The sequence below is a fragment of the Ischnura elegans genome, chromosome 4 (assembly GCF_921293095.1).
Source record: "Ischnura elegans chromosome 4, ioIscEleg1.1, whole genome shotgun sequence".
In the NCBI taxonomy this organism is placed as follows: Eukaryota; Metazoa; Arthropoda; class Insecta; order Odonata; family Coenagrionidae; genus Ischnura; species Ischnura elegans.
Genome location: NC_060249.1, coordinates 51,972,665 through 51,992,002, shown reverse-complemented (window position 1 = coordinate 51,992,002; position 19,338 = coordinate 51,972,665). Strand labels below are relative to the sequence as shown.

The following is a 19,338-nucleotide window of genomic DNA, read 5'->3' as shown; positions in this document are numbered from 1 at the left end:
GACTGGTCGCCCCCTTTCCTCGAGTCTCATGATTCACCTCAGTTTAAAACTCGTATTTTTTCTTATTGTATGCGTTATATGCATTTCACCCCGATTAAGTCCTCATCCCAAGATAATTATCTCATTTGCCTCTGATATAAGACATGGTTACAATGGACTAAGTCTACATGCATGCATGAATTGTTAGGGTTATCGGGAAAGTATCGCATTATTGACATTTTATTAAATTTTTGTTTAAAAAAATAAGGAAGGAAACATTAATCAATGATGGAACTAAAATTTTGCAATAAGAATCTTTATTTTTTATATATCTAAATGGGGAAATTAGGTCCGAATATCCGATGTGGAAATAATTTCGAAAAGAAAATCATGAAAACTTTGCAGGAATTCTCATGTTTTTCTTATTCGATCTGAAACTACTGGGGACTTCTTCACATACTGTTATGTAGGGGTTCCATTTTCTCTTTCAATGTTATTCGTTAATAGTTCTACTCGACTATAATTTTTATCCAGTGACCAATTTTAAGGGATTCTCTTCTACTAAGCGTGGTTTTGATATTATACGTTTCTTTTGTATTTCATTGATGTGGTGGTAAAGTGACGTGGAGCATTGTGGACCTGCGGATGATGTGAATTCGATTTTTGGCCCTTGCATTTAAAAAGGTGGAAGACCCTTGCTCTACGATAAATACAACTCAAATTACTCTAAAGTTTGGGACTTGTAGCCATGCATTTGCATATACATACCCTGTACTTCTTCACAAGGATTTAAAAAAACAATTAAACTGAGAAAAACTAAAAAATTTTGACAAAAATGGTAGAGGGGCCATGACCCCCGTAAACCCCACTCCTGAATTCGCCACTGAATGCTACTAATCATAGAGGCAAGAGATTCGGAGCAGCCGTTTCTCGCGAGACCGTTTCCTCACGAGGCAGTTCATCACGGGACCAGTTCCTCGCGTGATCCGTTCACTTCTAAGAAAGAGCGGAAAGAACTCTTTCTCGAGAATCAGCACCATGAGCGAGCGCGTGATGAAACTCGTCAGTCGAGACGTGAGCGGCTCTCGGAGAAGTCGTAGATATCTGGGAGAGCGTTACAGAGGCGAACGGACACCGATTCTGGGAACGAAGACGTCGCTGAGGGAGAGTGTGTTATCGTGGGTTGCCGAAAACCTATCCGAGGCGAGAATTTCGGCCATTTTAAACCAGGAGACACTAGTGTCGTCGTAAATTTTATCGGCCGCCCGAGCTCCTACATCCTCTTCAAATTCCCCACAGAGCAGCAGAGGAAACGGCGCGACGCTCAGACGATAGCTGCCTTGAGCTGCTCCCCACTTAAGGTAATATACATGAGCTTTTAAAACTATATACGAGATTGGTTTTTGTTCACCCTCCGATGGGTCATGAACAGAAGACGAAGTGATTGATTGAAAACGATTCCGTCGCTAAATGCTGAGCACAATTGTGGTGGTGTCATTTCGACATAATGGCTTCGGCGATTGAGGAATTGGTCGTCCCTGTGGACAATCTTTAGGGACGTATTTTTTAACGGTACTATTTCTCTTACTCTTCGCCGGAGTGGGAAGAGTTATATTTGCATCTCCACCTACTATTCGCAGTCAAGAACGTTCCTTCAAGGAAATCAAACTCATCCTCTTCGAAGTAGTGAGTGTTGATTGGATCGCTGAAATGCTCATATCTACGTCATGCTTCAATGACGTTTCGTGTGACGTTTGCTACCCACAGTTCATTGCGCCAGGAAGTTGGAAGACGGAAACATGGCCCGTATATAAGGGCCTTGGACGGTAAAAAAAGGATTGTATTCATTAATAAAAATGGAGGACCAACGTATGGTACGCCTCGCAAGGGAATAGACGAAGTTGTTGGTTGACATTATATTTATGGGTGCCTTCACAGCTCTGCGTTGCGAAAACAAATGAAAGGCAAAAAGCGTCGGCTCCTAAAAATCGGCCTGGAAATCATAAGATGATATCATCGATATCATCTTATGATTTCAGCCAAACGTACAATACCTATGTTGTGTTGTGCATTTTTACGCATTTTCATTCTTAAAATATTCTTCCTAACTATAAATAGCATTTGAAGTTAATATGGCGACCATAATGTCGATAATCATGCATGTAATGATGGCCCTTGCCTATGTATTATTATGATTTTTAAATTTTATTTCCTAACTCGGAATATTCGAAAAATAGCTAATTACATACACTCAGTGAACATGAGTAACGTGGAATGTTATCAGGAATATTTATTAATGATAACTGTTATTCAAACATATTGTCCTAGTCATGTTATCTAAATAGTTCCAACTGAGTAGATCATGAGGGCACAATTATTAGATATCAATTGGAATTTAAACGACCGTAGTCACCAAGAGGGAGCTCTCCCGCTGTATTTAGCTTGTGATACCATTGACGGGTATGTGTTATGCTAATCTACGCTCCTCAGAGATCTTAATCTAATTTAGGGTTAACAATTATCCTATGTTTAGGAAAGATACGAAATATCTATGCTTAACACTTCAAAATAATATTAAATAATGAAATAAACGGCATTCGTCACTCCCATTAGAGCTAATCTTGCATATTTGTATACCTAAGCTTCCCATAAACAAACACCAATTCGAAATCGTGGGCGTAATGCCGCCTTCACCCAGAGAAAATCCGACAGGTTCAGTTTTTAATAATCATAAACTAATGAAGCGCTGCTATAATTTTCTTAAAATGTTGGTTTCATTCATCTTTTCCATGCTAAAATGTCACAACTTGGCTCGCTCCCCCCCCCCCTAGACCATGGCTTTCCTCCCCCTAGACCATGGATTCGCCCCTCTTGGTAAAAAGAAAGGGTCCTGGCAAAAATCACGTAATTTTTTGCGCAAAAAACAGTTTATTGCGATCTCGGTAATCTTCAATAAAAGCAATTAAACCAATCGTTTTATTTATAAATCCAACACAATGAAGCCTAGATTAACGTATTTACACTGAAAATACGCATCTTGAAAAATCCTACGTGACATTAGAAAGACGGCTGGAACAGAATCCCACGATATACCACAAAAGGTGAAGGGAAGGGTCCATAAAAAGGCAAAATTATTTTAGAAATATTATTTATTTACTAGTAGATTAATCTAACGGTGACATTCCTGGAAAATGAATATACAGACTGTCCCAAGGGTCGTGTGTCATTTTTGACCTGTAATTTTCGTAACTTTGCATCGAGGACTACTTATGGGGAAAGGTCCTAAGTTTTGTTGAGTGTAACCAAAATTTTACAATTGTGACCTCCTGACCTCACAATGTGGGTCCAAACCAAAAATTTAAATTTGCCTTATGGGGTTTAAATGTTAAAAAAAGTCGAGATAGAAAAATGTCTGAATTTCATTGACCAATATGGCAATTCTTAGGTTTTCGGACCCGAGAAACCCGAAAATAGCACTTTTGTTTACGAAAATTCAACCGTTGACCCAGTAAGGCCACCGGCATGGTCATAAGAGTGGGAAAAAGAATAGTATACCAACAAAAGTGTCGATCCATGGGTTTTATAGGGTGTCCAAGTCATTGGTATTGTCCAAATACCCGTATTATTCACTAATTGACCTCCAAGGTTAATACGTAGGTCAAAGGTCATAGAGGTAAACGTCCGGCCATCGTGACAACCGAGGTGTCGAACCATAGGTTTTGAAGGGTGCCAAAGTCGGTTTTTCATTTCATAGATCCGTATTGTTGATTTTTTGACCATCGAGGTCTCAATGGGGGTAAAAGGTCACAGAGTTAAACGTCGGGCCATCATGACAACCAACGTGTCAAACCGTAGGTTTTGAAGGGTGCCAAAGTCGGTTAGTTAGTTCATAGATCCGTATAACAATTTATTTTGACCTCCAGAAGTCATATTGGGGGTCAAAGGTCATTAAAAAAATATGCAACGCGCTTACCCCCCTTCCAAAATTTTTCCATTTCATCGCGGTATTTTCCGACAGGCCTCCCATGCCCTCTTAGTTTCATGTCTTTTGCGGAAAAGATCATGAAATTTTTCACACGAATTTTTTAGTTATATTTCACACACTGAATTGCTTTCAAAGTCTCAACACTTGGTGGTGATTTTTCTGATGCACACACTTCATTTACAGTAGAAAAAAACGCGTTCAGTCCCAGAATTAGCTTGTGGTAAGGGCAAAGAATATTCCTTAATTTTAGTGCACTATTGTATGGAATATGCTTTGCTTCAAATGATGAAATATTTATAACCATTTGTACTCTATCAAGATTTGTGCTGAAGCCCAAGATTTTACCCTTTTCTAAAAAATATATATATTTAAAAATGATACCTCATTAAAAAGATCATTTTATCCTCCAAAGACAATATTTTCCTCATATGCGGGCAACAAATCAGCAGCTGTTTGAACGGCGTTTCACACATTTGACACAGTAATCGCTTCTGGAATTTTTTAAATAAAACGAGATTCACTTCTTAGATGATCTTTGAATTTGCATCCTCTTTTGATACGCATCATGACAAAAATCTAAAAAATTAAATTATCATGTGTGATGCAAAACAATTTTGATAACTTGTGATGTACAGACCTTAGATCTGAAGGATGATTATGAAAAATAGCATGGAAAGACACCCTTCTGCTAATGCTAGTTTCTTTTCTTCGTCTCCATAAGTTGTTTTCACTAAAAATTTCTGTATTTTGGAGGAAGATGCAGCATTATGTAAATATCTTTTATGTTCTTGGGTGCTTCATCTCCAAGTGCTTCGAAATATAATTCCTACTGCCGTACAAAATTAAAAAAATATCCGTTGCAATTCGCACATTTGACAAAGTAATCGCTTCTGGAATTTTTAAATAAAACGAGATTCACTTCTTAGATGATCATTTAATTTGCATCCTCTTTTGATTCGCATTGTGACAAAAATCTAAAAAAATTAAATTAAGTCGTAAATTGTTTTTTTTTAATTAATTGAAAACTCTATAAGTACATACGTACAAATTTACATTAAAATATTTTATAAGTTATTCAATAAATAAAATAAAATTGATTGTGAAGGCACGCAGAAGGCACCCTAGCGTGAGGAGGTGTTGGAGAGAAAGAAGACGGATGCATTATCAAATGCGAAGCAGGCGAAAGTCTTGTTAGATGTGCAGGACGAATTTAATTCGAATGAATTTGTTCTGAAGGGAAGTAACTTAGGAGGTATGATGGTGATGAATGTATTGTCCGATTGTAGGAAAGGTGTTTCGATGAACAATTAATTATGAGAAATGGTTATAGATTCATCGCTTACTATTTAACGAAACCGTTGCTTTAAAACTATCGGGAAATTCGGGGATAAACTTGCGAGGAGCAATTCTGCTGTTGCCACTATTTATGCACGGCGGTTCGCGAGACAGCTTGCTCAATTTCAACGGCAATCCACCATAACTCGTGTAACTCCGTTCAGAAGAAGGACTTTTTTATACATTACTTAAGTTCCTGGCAATCATTCATTGCCTTTGGGGTTTAAAATCGGGTGATAAATCTTTGAAGTTTGTTTTCCATTCTTTGCTGGAATCCTCATAAAGTGCATTTTGGTGGAAGATTGCAAACAACCTTTGTGATTATGTCGCCTTCAGAGATTTTACTTGCAACGTAATTCCCTTCTTTAGCAATGCAAGATGGGATGTGAATCACGCCATGCAATACAAATAAATCTTATTTTCGTACGCCGAAACCAAAAACTTCACAACAATAATTCCATTAAATATGGAATGTTATTGGAATTATTGATGTGAGCTTTTAGTTACGGCGTGGTAGCGGTAACAATACAACTACTCCACACTGTTGGCGGAATAGTTGTAATTGTGTTTTCAAGGTAAAGTAAGTACAGTTTTGAATATACGTAGCATTATAAATTGTGGCTGTAGTGATGAATACTGATTTTTAATTTGACCAGTAATTTATTTTATGTCGTAAACCTCAATGTTGCGGATAATTTCTCTACCTCACAGCGCACCGCCAAGCAATTGAGGAAGAGTTGGGACAATCTCAAGATGAGAGAGAGGAAAGAGCTGGCTAATGAAAGGCAGGAGAGGATGAGGAATGGTGGCGGACAAAGGCCGTCCACCAGCCGGGAAGATTTGCCCCCAGAGATGGAAATAGCCATGCCGTCCATCTCCTACTCACCGCCGAATGCTGGGGACCGTGATCCGAGATGGGACCCCGGAGTGTTTGCTTCCTCTCAAAATTTCTGAGATATCAGGCTAGTTGATTGTAAATAAGGATTATGTACCTATCATTAGTGAAGGGAATTCCATAGTGTCACACTGAGGTTAACAACAATCAAAAAAGTATCATGTGTGTCATCTGTCAGTCAAAAATTATTAATGGTGCATGAAAGAATAACACTTCGTTAAAGAGAAAATTACCTGAATCGTACTAGCCTTTGTGTACATATTATGTTGTTTTTTTCTGCGACTTATGGAAGTTGTAATCGGATATCAAATATAATCACAATGACTAAAGTTAAGTCGAGTTTCTTGATACCATTTCTAGGAATGTTATCGGATGTTTTTCATTAATCAACGGTATACTTTCTGATGTTTCCTCAGATTTAGAAGACAGACCTGTAGAGGAAGTATACACTCCGAGGATGCAAGATGCAGGGATCTCTTCAAGTTCAAAAAGGGCACGATTTACCAGGGAAGCGGCCATTGAGAAGGAGGTGGAAGCTAGGCTGGAGCACATGGCATCATATAGTGAAAAGGAGGATGCCATCCAGCAGATCCGAAAGAGAGAAGCAGAGATCGCACGTGTAATCAAGGAGCAGGAGCTAGCCAATACCAAGACTGCTGGAAATATCATCCAGATGGAGGAGGAATTTAAGAGGCGTATCTTAAGCTTACATCTTCAAACAGAGGAGGCCAATTGGCCAACTTAAGTTGAAGCGTGTGGTACTAGTTATGATATATTGTTATTCTAATGGTACAACAAGTTTATCAACAGCCAAATACATGAGTAGAATCTGAAATGTGCCCATGAGGAAATAATCATTCCTATTGTGAGTTCATAATGCATCGGTGTTCATTTTAAAATTCTTCATGCACCTCTTGATGAATAATTTTTCTGCAAATAGCTAACTTACAATAAGCACAGCTTTCCCTTTACCTTCAAGGACATTCCATTGTTCTTTATCTTGTTTTTCTATGATGTGATTGGAATAGTGAGAAATGAAACATCTACAGCATGAAATAATATCTCTACCAGTGATAGACGGCTTTTGGAGGGAATGCTTTACCTCCAGTTCTTCATGAACACATTTCTATTTCCACTCATTCCATTTGCCCGTTATCGAACTTTTTTATCATCCTTCATTAAAATATTAAATTCGTTAAGGCATGAAGTCCTTCCTCTAATTTGGTTTTGTTTAAAATTTCATGGAGTGTGTATTCACAGGCATTGACATTGAAGCTCAAGGTATTTTTTCATTGGTTCTTGCATAATGCATGTCATGGTCGCATACTTTTTTTAATTTTTTGATTTATCTATTTTCTCTTAATAGTTTTTAGTTATAGAATTGGCATGAATTTATATTTCAATACCTTTAATATACTAAAAAAAGGAGAAGTTATTTCTTACTGGAGATGTTAAGTTATTCATTATTCCTAATATGTGAGTTCTTTCACCTACGTAAAGGTGTTTCCAGTGTCTTTCTTGTTAAAAATTCTCCATTATCTTGTTATCTTTAAAGTTATTTGCCTATGATTCTAATCCAATGGCTATTCAGGAAAGTACATTCATTAAAATCAGCCGAGTTTAGGAATAATGAAAACAAAACATATGTATGTTAAGTTTTATGCATGTTTCAGTGTTCTGCATAGTTGGCATATTAGTGGTGGGAACTTTCAAATGCCAACTAGCCAACTTTTCAGTACGGTACATGAAGTCTTGCTGTTATTAAACCCAGTTCGCTAAAATTTAATCCATGCAATGCTCCCTTAAATGAAGGATTATAAATAAATACATTAAAAGCATGTGAATGACCATTGTGTTTGCATATTGATATCAAGGAAAAATGCATGATTTGAAGGGCCTAATTTGTCTATTGTTGTATGGAGTTTGTATGTATCATATGCTTATGTGCCAACTTCTTTGTAAGCTTTCAGATACGCCTCTATGAATTCCTCCTCTACCTTGGCATTGGTTTGCTCCTCCTCCTGCTTCTCTCTCCTGGACTGCTGGATACCGCTGTCTCATTAAAGATGCCATGAGTCCCTCCTGCTTCCATGCCTTCTCGTGGACCATTTCTTGTGTTGATGGTGCCCTTTTTGTAACTGGAAAGAGATCCTCTGCACCTGCATGGCTATTTCCCATTCTGCTTGACTCCTGCCTTTCATTAGCCATATCCCAACTCTTCCTCCTGTAATTCTGCACATCCAACCAGCAATTTTGCCTTCTTTGCATTAAATTTTGCATCGTCTTCTTGCTCTCAGAAATATATTTTGTCTGCCAACCAATAACTTCGTCCTTCCTTTTTTTAGAGTTTTTGTATTTTTTTATAAATTTTAAATAAAGCTAAATTCAATTGAACATGGTTAAATTTATTTAGCTACATTTCCCTTTCTTTTAATTACTCTTTCTTTCAACCTGTTCTGGTAATCCGGTGACGTAGGTAAAAGCAAGATGTGATGTAATAATTATTTTTAATTTTATGCATTCCTTTCTTACCATAAGTGGTCAACATCAAAGGTGTAGTATGTGGTTCAATATGAAGCAGTTTTTTTGGATCATTTTAACATGTTGCTGAAGGTAACACAAACTATTGATAGGAAAAACTTTCGTTTAGCAAATTAAGTGAGTAATATCTATGTTGACATGTCAGTCATAACTGCCTCCCGGTTAACCATTGTTGCTCTAGCATATAGTTGCTTTCATGTGAAATGTCAACGATTGCTATTAATACCTCCCATGCATGAAAATCATTTAATACTAATGAAATACTTTGCTTACACAGCTCCCCAGCTAGCACACTATAAGTCATTGAGATAAGGTGAAAGGAAGAAATAAGGAAGTCGCTTCTCAAGTAAGCTTGTTATGGGTTTCTTACGGCCAGGACGACAAACATCCAGAGTAATGGCAAAATGGATGCCAAACTTTCAGCACTTCCGTAGATGCTGTTATTATCCCATCGTTACAGAGTGTTAATTAAGGCCTTTATGCATTAAAACAATGTTTTTATTATTGGCGCTTCTATATTATGAGGAGAAATAACATCATACCGCCATAATTTGAAAATCATTCACATTTATGAACTGATAGCTTAACGAAGGTCGTAAGAAAAACACAATTTCCCAAGAATACCAACGTGGAATAATATAAAAATGCCGGAATGAACATCTAATATACGTATTGTAGTCATCGGGTTATCAAACCATAATTTAAAATTCATAAATGTTAAAATGTATGGACCTTGAATAAATTCAGTTTTTCATGCACATGGCAAACAAGTTTTTTTTTACATAATTGGATATTTAATTAGTAACTACGCCTCATCCTCTTAACAACTGCTGTGGTGTAGTGGTTAGCGTGTAGTACTTCGATTCCGAGGGTCGCACGTTCGGGTTCACCCTGGTGTTATTTTTTTTTCTTTCCGCCGCATGGATAGAGTACTTGTACTATGCTTTATATCTTCACTAGCCGGTTGCTTGCAGTTATTAATTTTTTTCTATTTACGGGAAAATCTGTTATCAGTTGTTCAGCCCTTATAAAAACTCGCTAAATTTCCCCAATAGCCTTTAAATTCATGTCAAGATGAGCCGCGTAGCATGCTTAGTACGCTGTTCAGCCGCCTTTGGCGCTCCAACAGAAGTGACTTACATTGCCTGAGGATATTTGACGGCATTCCTTACCTAAACGTCCCTAACGTCTTACCCTTGCCTTATATAAGTCCCTTAGCTTACGATAAGCTGCTTATCAATTTTTTCCGTAAGAAAACCATAAGAAACGGTTAACTCACTTACTTTGTGCTATCTGGGTCCCTTAATTAGTAATTTCACTGCTTACTCAAAGCATTGCTGCCTTTGTAGGAGACGTTTATTTTAAGATTTCATTTGATATTCTGCGTAGTTTCAGTCAGATATGTCATTAATATGAAGGCTCTTGACTCAATTCTCCAATGTACTAGTGCTGACATCAAGTTCCTGCTTTTCATTCTTGATTACCTGCTCCATGTTGTAAGATATGTTAGCAACACAGAATATGGAAAGTGGGTCGACCTTACATAACCCTCCCCTGTTGCTCTTCCCTTCGATCAGTCCTACCATCAGACAGTCATGTTTCATGATGGGACTGACTACCTCTTCAGTTGTTAATGAAAAGTAATTTTGCTGACGTTTTTTTAAATGATGCTAATTTCAAGACAGAATTGTTTAATATAATTTCCTAAAATTAAATTGTCAAATCCTATTTTTAATATATTAATCTGATCGCCTATGAATCATTCATGATTACTTTTCCATGACATTGTATTTCCTCACAAATTTGAAATGGGCAATTTGAAAGGGCATAACATGGTACAATGGTCCTTGATTTTGCCTGTTAGATAAATTTTAGTATAATACATAATAATAATAAAATAATTGGCACATAGACAAATGCCTGAAATTAGGATTATAGCCATGAAAAGAGCTGTATCCATATGCTTCATTTTGCTATCTATATTCATGTATTGCAAGGGACATGCAAAGCTTGTGAGAGCCTAGAGTAGAAAGGGAAATGAAGGAACTACCTACATGGTTTTAAATCAGAATAACATAATTTATTTATTAATATCCATTGCAAATGAACTGTATACTATGAAGGTACGTGATGGAAGACACCTGCATTTATGTTGGAAGAATACACAAAAGGGATAGGCAGAATCCCATTTATTCAGAAGTAGAATTCCTCAGCAACCGCGGTTTGCCTCATCTGGATATTTTCAAACCACAATTTGCCTCAAGATGAAGTTGCCAATTTCAGCATAAGATACTGCGCAATGCAAGCAGTCCTGGAGTTGTGGATTGCACTGCAACCATGCTCCTTAGTCGGCGAATAGTACAAAGATGTTTTACCCAAAAACAGAATTAATTATGGATATGTTAGCAAATGACAAGTTGAAGCTCATGATAAAAAATTTTCAAAAGGAGATGACATGCCAATGAGACAAATGATATCCTTGGAGTCATTAAGTATCCTCTATACCTTTGGTCTGCTTCCTGGGACAGGGTGCCACACCACATAAAGTTATTTACATGCCAAGGGTTTCAAGGGTCTTGAAGTATTTTTCATTGTGTTTATGTAGAATCAAATCCTATGCCACATTCTGATGTTCAATAACATTGCCCTATTTAAAAGGAAAATGACATTGTATGATTTCGTTAGGACATGTATACCTTACAATTTCAGGACTCCATATAATGAGTAATCTAAGTCAAAGGTACATTGACGTTAGATCTTAAGATTAACATGGTGAATTCTCAAGAATGGAGTACACTGAATATAATCTTAAATCAAATTGAAACATAATTTATCAGTGAGCTTTCAAAATAAATGAAATTATGGAAGCTTAAAATTGAAATCTTTCCAACCAATGTCATACAGATTTCCATTTTTGCATATCATTTCCTTCTTTGATTTATCTTAAAGTAAGACAAATGGAGTTGAAATGGTAATTTTCATATCATATTAATGTTTCCAAAGATAATTACCTCTTCACCAAAATGCCCCTCTATAAATGCCACCCGAATGGCATTTAGGCGACCATGAACAGGTTGGAGTCTTGGTACATGGACTTCCAACCTGGGCATTTCTGGCATAGGATCATGATCCTGCATAACCACATTGTGAAGAACTGCACAAGCCAAAATAACCCTCTGTGCAGTAAATAACTTCTCGCGGAGCTTCATACTGAGGCATGAAAATCTATGTTTCCACACCCCAAATGTACGCTCCACTGTGCACCTTGTCTTAATGTGGGAGATGTTGTACCTGGAAGGTTAATTTTCTTAAAACACCATGTTTAAGGCATTGAGATGCTATAAATTTTGTCCAAAAGTACAACATGAATCACAAATACTCTCATTTTTACCTCCTCTCAGAAGCATACATTGGTCTTAAAACTGGTAAACAGATATGGTATTAGAGGATACCCACTATCTCCTAGCAGGGTGCCCTTCACTTCATTGGTCTCCAATCTTAGCTTAAGGGAAAATTCTTGCATCATGAGCTGCAGGGGCGAAGCTAAGAATTAAGGCTAGCGGGGGTTTTAGGCACAACTAATACTTAGGGGTGTGGGGTAAGCAGAAGTTGCAGGAACCCTCCTTAAGGAAAATTTTAAGAATAATGGTTCAAAATGGCGAGTTTCACGGCTTTCTGAGGAATATTTGATTGATTCTAACACTATTCTATAAGTAATACTGATCCAAATAAGTAAAATGGATTAAACTTAAAAATTTCTCTGAGCTCTGGGGGGGGGGGGGTTATCCCCCAAAAGCCCCCCTCGCTGCGCCGCCGATGAGCTGAACCTTGCCATCTGCAAACTATATCCATTATTTCCTTATTTGGACCGGCAATGACCTAAGTTAAAATAAAATGATAAGATACAACCTATAGTACTTTTTGATATGAAAACAATGAAATGGCAATTATATATAGTTGCAAATCGAAATAACTATCGGGGCCGTACGTAAACAAAGAAGTCGCCTATACAAGCCAGATGAAATGAATGTGTCGTTTTCGTATTCTGCCACCAGGTGACTCTGAGTTCAAATTGTATGATTGTCTGAATGAAATTAGAGCAGAGCGATTTGATATGATCTTGCTTGACTTGGATATCTCACTGATTGGATATGGGTAGCGAAAGAATGGAACACAAGAAAAGGGGATGGGCAAAAGGAAGGATCAGATGGAAAGGCGCTGAATGTATGAACCGCGAGAATTGTCCAAGATTGAGATCCAAATGATCGTTAAAAGGTCATAAAAAAAGCATGTGATAGGCAAATAAATAAGATTCAAGTACTATTTACGCTGTATTTACTCAAGTTCCTGTTTTTGAATCGAGGCCGACTGCAAAACGAGTCGAAATTTTAGGTGTTGCGTTGACATGCAGCGAACGTTATGGGCATCGCAGTAATAAATATTGAATTTACCTTGCCATAAGCCTCATATTTCTCGTGTATTCCTGTAGCGTGCGCCGATTCACAGGAGAAGGATGGAGAGAAATCACGACACACTCGCTTTCAAGTATAAAATTCAACTGCCTTTATTATGTCCTGTTTATTATATCACACGGCTTAAGGGCACGAGAAATTTTGAAAATGTGCTCACGGCAAGCAAAAACTCAAGCAAAAAAAATATTGTTTTCACACGTTTTTCTATTGAAGGTCCATGCTGCAATATACTTACCAGTGGCGGCTTGCCCATAAGGACTCTCGGACGCCGCCCCTCCCAAATATTTGAAAAAGTAAAAAAAATAAATATCCATTAATTTATAATTATACATCTAATTAATCAAAGTATTTTTCAGTCGCATACATCGAAAGTGTAGGAAAAACACGAAAAGAAATAGCGCGAGAAGTTCGTATTTGTAGCCGTGGGGCGCTGGCCAGAACGTCCCAATCCATCCCCATGCAGTTATATGGAGAGTGGTAGTGGTGGGGGCCGCTGGTGCTATGACGCGTCTAGCGTTGTGCCTTATCGAAGTCTTGGGACGTCGTCCGAGAATGCGCAGAGCGACGAGTGAGTTGACATCGCTGCGCCGCCCGGCGGGCGTATAATCTGGCGTCTACTTGGTGCTGCCACAGAAAAGGGACCTACGGAATCAGAATGGTCACTATACTGGGTGTAGTTATACGATTTTAATTTTTAATTACTGGTAGGTATTGCTACAGAAAATGAATTATCTCATTATGCTTGCGTTTTTGGGTGTTTGAATTCTGGAACACATAAAATCCACGAATTTTAAGTATACCGGGACTAGCCACGGTGATAACTTTTACGGGAGTCACCCGCAATGCACAATTGTGCGAAAAATCCACAGAGAAAAAAAAAAAAAATCCCGGTCAAGGCGAATGGTTTTTTTTTTTTTTTTTTTTTTTTTCTCTGTGGATTTTTCGCACATAAAATCCAACCAGTTAAAGGCCGTATTGACGTAGGAAAACTATTCTCGAGTATTTGCCACAGTTCTGTTATGATTACGAATTTCAAGAACCTTGGGGAAATTAATATTATAATATTTAGGCCTTAACAATGTATTCATATCTTCCCGATGATTAGAAATGCGGAACCTATTTTTCAGATAAATTTATCAAAAGACCTGCAGTATTGGGAAAAATCAGTTAACATTCCCCTCTGATTTATAATTTAAGAAATCGGTGCGTGCGTGATAGAGTGAAGGATTGAACACGATTTAACCCGTAAAACGTGACTTTAAATAGAGTCATTCAATGAATGTCAAGAAGTGCCGCGTACAATGCACCTTTTGTGTGTAGGTTCATCATTTTTCTAGCCGTCCTTGTTCTACTAGTTCATGTTCACCTAATTCCTCAGCGGCAGAGCGGTAGCTGTCTGACGGAAAATGTCCACTTGGGTCTGCTTTAAGTGGCTTCGAAGAGTTCATATCATGGTGCGGAGATCCTTACAGCTCCCATCTGTGGCTCAGAGTCGTCTTCTTTTACGATCTAGAATTTATTTTCTATTATATCATGGCAATGATTTCGAAGACATGGTTATTCCAAGTGCGACCCGTTGGCGTTTCGTGTGTTTACCACATATGAATCTTAGACTCAAGGAGATGGTCCGTGACGTCTTTTGTTTGCTTGACTGCCTTTGCTGACCTTAAATTCGTCCCTCAGCTGAATCAGCATTAGTGGACCACGACTTCTATCTCCCTTGAGTCGTCGTTATAGTAACGGCAAGATCAGGCAAGACTCTCGGAAAGAACGGAGTGAAATGAGTTCAGACATCATTTTCGAGGAGTTAACTGTGCGCAATTGCCGATTAAGAAGTTTCTTAGTGCTGTATGTGCTTTCAAGAAGACAATTTAATTAATCAACCGTGCTCGTTTGTGTTTAAGGGAAATATAGGGAAAATTTGTCCCAATTCTGTGTCCAGGCACCTTGTTCTTTTTGGCCGTATTTTTCGTCGGCCTATTTTGTGTCGTCCCTTGTTTATTAAGTCCCTTGTTTATTATAGACTAGTACTTTTGCCATGTGTTTAATCAGAAAGAAATTGTTGTCCGGCGCTGATTTCAACGAACGTGTAATTGATCACTTTGCTGGACAAAAGGAAAGAGGGATGGACTTCTGCAATATAACTAAAGGAATGTGAGTATTTCAGATTCTGTTAAAAATGTGTGAGATATGTTTAATTATTGATTTTAAATCATATGGTATTGAAGAAGCAACGCGAACACCGCATTCAAAGTTTACATCTGCCATAGCAAAGCGCGTGCATTCTAGTAGTGTTTGTTGCCTAGTGGAAGTCAGTGACACTCCCCTCCCTCCTCAGGTGTTACAAGTGTCATTGCTACCTAAATCATTGCAAATATTGTATAGATTTGACAAATAACGCATTATGATTGCAAAACGAACAACAGAAGTGTGTTGCGGGCATATCCGCACGAAGAATGTAGGCGCTAAAACCTAAAGTTACGTATTTTCGTTTGTATTTGTAAAATATCGCAGCAAATATATTTTTAATCTTCAAGATCATTGATCAGTATAATCTAGAGTCCGGACTAACCCGATCCGTATGACCGAGAGTCTACTGCATTAAGTATTTATTAATCAAGCTTTATTAGAAAACAAGGTATTTTTGTTGAAAAAAAACGGAACATATGGCATCACAAAATTTAATTCCTAGATTGCCGTAAAAACTTAATAAAATACACGAAATATTAAAAAATTAAAACCCCCCGGTGGAGTGCGGTGGAGTGCGCCCCCCCCCCCCCAGCATTTGACTCACGAGCCGCTACTGATACTTACTGCATTAAGCAAATGATATAGGTGTGTAACGTAGATCACAATCTGCAATCAACATATTTTAATTTAATCTTTCCAAAGCCCCCCAAAAAATCGCCTTTATTTATTTCAAAAACGCCTTGGCAACCCAATATATTCACAATCCGAAATTTGACGTTAAAGCAGCAATTATATTCACCAAATTTGCGTTTGAGTCCCTACATAGACAGTTTTTCTATCCACTTCCTCAGTCTGTCATCAGTGGATTCCATGCCGTGATGTAACGCGCGCACGCTCCATCACGTGTTTTCAAACAGTCGATGAAGATTATTTTTAAAGACTCATATCTCAGCTATAAAACATTATTCATCCGCGAAATTTTCGGCAAGTACACTTGAGGTAAGGATCTTATTATTCTAGTACTTTTAAAAAAGTTTGCATGTTCCCCATCGGTTTATATTTGAAGTTGAAATAATTTGTTGCGCATTTAAAAATGTACGAAAAAATGTCCGAAAAAATGTACCGTGTTACCACCTACTCGTGGATCTTGTCCATGAGAATGTACAAGAATCTGTTCAGAAAACCATTCAGAAAAATGTACAGATTCTTGTACATTCTAATGTACCGTGTAACCAGGCCTTGACGGCAGTTTATGCTCATATGACGTCACGCTTTGCTTCGGCAGAGCTCGTGTGTCTTCGCGCAGTGGTCGGTTCAGAGAAATTTTGCTCGATTTTAAAGTCAAATTTCTTATTTCTTTTGATGATGAATAGAGAGACAAAAGGCATTTTTCCTAGATATTATATCCATTTAACCTGTTCAAAATACTTTTTATAGAAATCGACGACCCATGTAAGTTCCCCATTGAAATAACCCCGCCCCATTCCTCTATACTAATGATGGAGACTCGATAAAGAGAAGATATTACAACACTACCCTTCACCCTATCTTTTCAGTTCGACGGGACAGGAGTTAATGGAGGCGGGGACCAAGACTCCACTAGTTAAAGATGGAGAGGAAACGAAAGTCAATTCGCAAGACGCCGTTGAACTTCTTGACCGATCTGACACGATTGAGAGGGAACGGAGGCTTAGGGCCGACGAGAGAGTGATGATAGAAAGACAGTACATCACTATAAACAATTTACTGGAGATGGTATACAAGATGATTGATGAAGCGCGCGAGGAAAGAAGAGCCCGCTATGATATGGATGAGAAGGAACGAGATAGAAGAGCGAAAGAGGCGATGGAATGGGATGAACAAAGGAGAAAAGAAATAAAGGAAACCGCGAAGAAGCTGGAGGAAGAGTATAGGAAAAGGGAGGAGGACCTACGGAAGCGTGAGGAGGAGATGAAGGAAGACGTGGCCGAGGCGAAGAGGGAAGTGGAGAGGATGAAGGAGAAGGCACGCCAGGAGATCATGGAAAGGGAGAAGGAGATAAAGGAGATGGCGGAGAAGAGGTCGCGAGAACTGGATGAGAAGGAGAAAAGAGTGACGGAGGAGGTGCGCAAGAAGGAGGAAATGGTGAGAGAGAAGGAAAGGAGGATAAGGGAAGAGGAGGAGAAGGTGAAGAAGGAACAGCATAGAATATGGGAGGAGGAAGAGAAGAAAGCGGAGGAGAGAGAGGCGAAGAGGAGGGAAAGAGAGGCCGAGGAGATGAGGAGAGTGGAAGAGGAGAGGTTGAAGAGGGAGGAGGCGATGAAGGAGGAGACGAAAGAGAGGAAGAAGAGGATGGACATGGAGGAGGAGAAGAGGAGGGAGAAAATGGAGAAGGAGGAGAAGGACAGGAGGAAGAGGATGGACATGGAGGAGGAGAAGAGGAGGGAGAAGATGGAGGAGGAGGAGAAGGAGAGGAGGGATAGGATGGACATAGAGGAGGAGAAGAGGAGGGAGAAGATGGCGGATGAAGAGAAGGCGTGGAGGAGGAGGATGGACGGAGAGGAGCAGGAGATGAAGAAGAAGAGGGCGGTGGAGGAGAAGGCGTGGAGGAGGAGGCAGGAGGAGGAGGAGTGTGATAGGCGGAGGCAAGAGGAGGAGAGGAGGGAATTGGAAAATAGTGAGAAAGCCAGCCGCGTAAGGGAGTTCAAAGAGGAAATCGCGAGGCGCAGGGTTCATCTTAAAGACGCTGTAACGAAGGCTAGGAAGGATGGAGAGGGGAGTAAGGAGGCTCTGATGAGGGAGGAGGCTTTGTGGAGGGAAGAAACTCTGAGGACGGTGGTGAGAATGATGCATGAAGAGACGGATGGGGAGAAAAGGAGGCTGGATGAGTGGACGAAGCAGGTAGACGATTGCAGGCTGAGTTAGAGAGCGCCAAGGAAATTTTGAATGAGGAGCGGAGAGGAATAGACAGGATAAAGGGGGAGCTTAAGGAAGAGCAATGGATGAGAACGGCATTAGGACCGCTTTCCACCTTTCGACGCCTGCCTTTGTTCCCATTTTTCCATTGAGTCGCTCACCGCAGCGATGGCATCTGAAGGATTTCAAACTGAAACATAACAACTGAACTCAACAAACTGAAACGTAATAACGAAGATGGAACATAGAGGAAATCTTTCCTCACATACTAAGGGGAATCTGCTAAGCCACATTGACTATACATGTGCACCATCCTTTGTGTAATATCTACCTGTATTCTTACGTTATTCGGGAATGTATTTCGTGTTTGAGGAGTAATGTTGATGCTATCGCTGGCATTGGAGTAATAAAAGTTATGAAATGAACAGACACGATGGTTTTCTATCTTTATTATCGGTAAACATCAGTTCTACATTCCTCTGCATACGATCATTCATCACCAACTTGTGCTGCTCTGTAAAGGATATCCCTTCATTTATTGTTAATATACAATCTAAACAAAATATACATTAAATAAGCTCCCTTAACGTCTTTCAGTGTGAAATCGGAATTGCAGGACTGGCTGAAGGCAACCTGGAAAAAGGATATCCAAGATAACAGTTCCACAATTTAATTCAAAACTCAAAAACCGACAATGTTTTCATACCATACCTATGTCATTTTCAACCTAGTGTGTAAATTGCCATTTGTGTTCTGTTATCGATCGATCATCCAAATTATCGATCGAAATTATCTATCTTCCACAAAATAAAGCCTCAAACGATTTTATGCGTACGAGAGGAGATACATAAGTAATGTAACACATTTTTTCTGAAACAGTGGTTGTTATATTCAGAATTCAAATGTACCATGTTATTACCCAATCTTTTAGCAAGACAACACTAATTTTCAACTTAAACTTCATTCAATGCTACAGCTTGACGCCATCTTGAAGGGAGGGCCTGTATGCCTGCACGGAACCATTCCACTGGTCAATGTCGGTGTCG

General features: G+C 38.9%; 1 protein-coding gene across 1 annotated transcript in view; it reads left to right on the top strand.

The window, feature by feature from the left end:
- The first annotated feature begins 1,053 nt into the window (after positions 1-1,053).
- LOC124158132 (trichohyalin-like) overlaps positions 1,054-19,338 on the top strand; it is a 24,161-nt gene continuing 5,876 nt past the window's right edge. The window contains exons 1-2 of the mRNA XM_046533316.1: positions 1,054-1,340; positions 16,954-18,277. Of these exons, the coding sequence (XP_046389272.1) occupies positions 16,973-18,277 (1,305 nt within the window). The 5' untranslated portion in view covers positions 1,054-1,340; positions 16,954-16,972. The remainder of the gene's footprint in view (positions 1,341-16,953; positions 18,278-19,338) is intronic.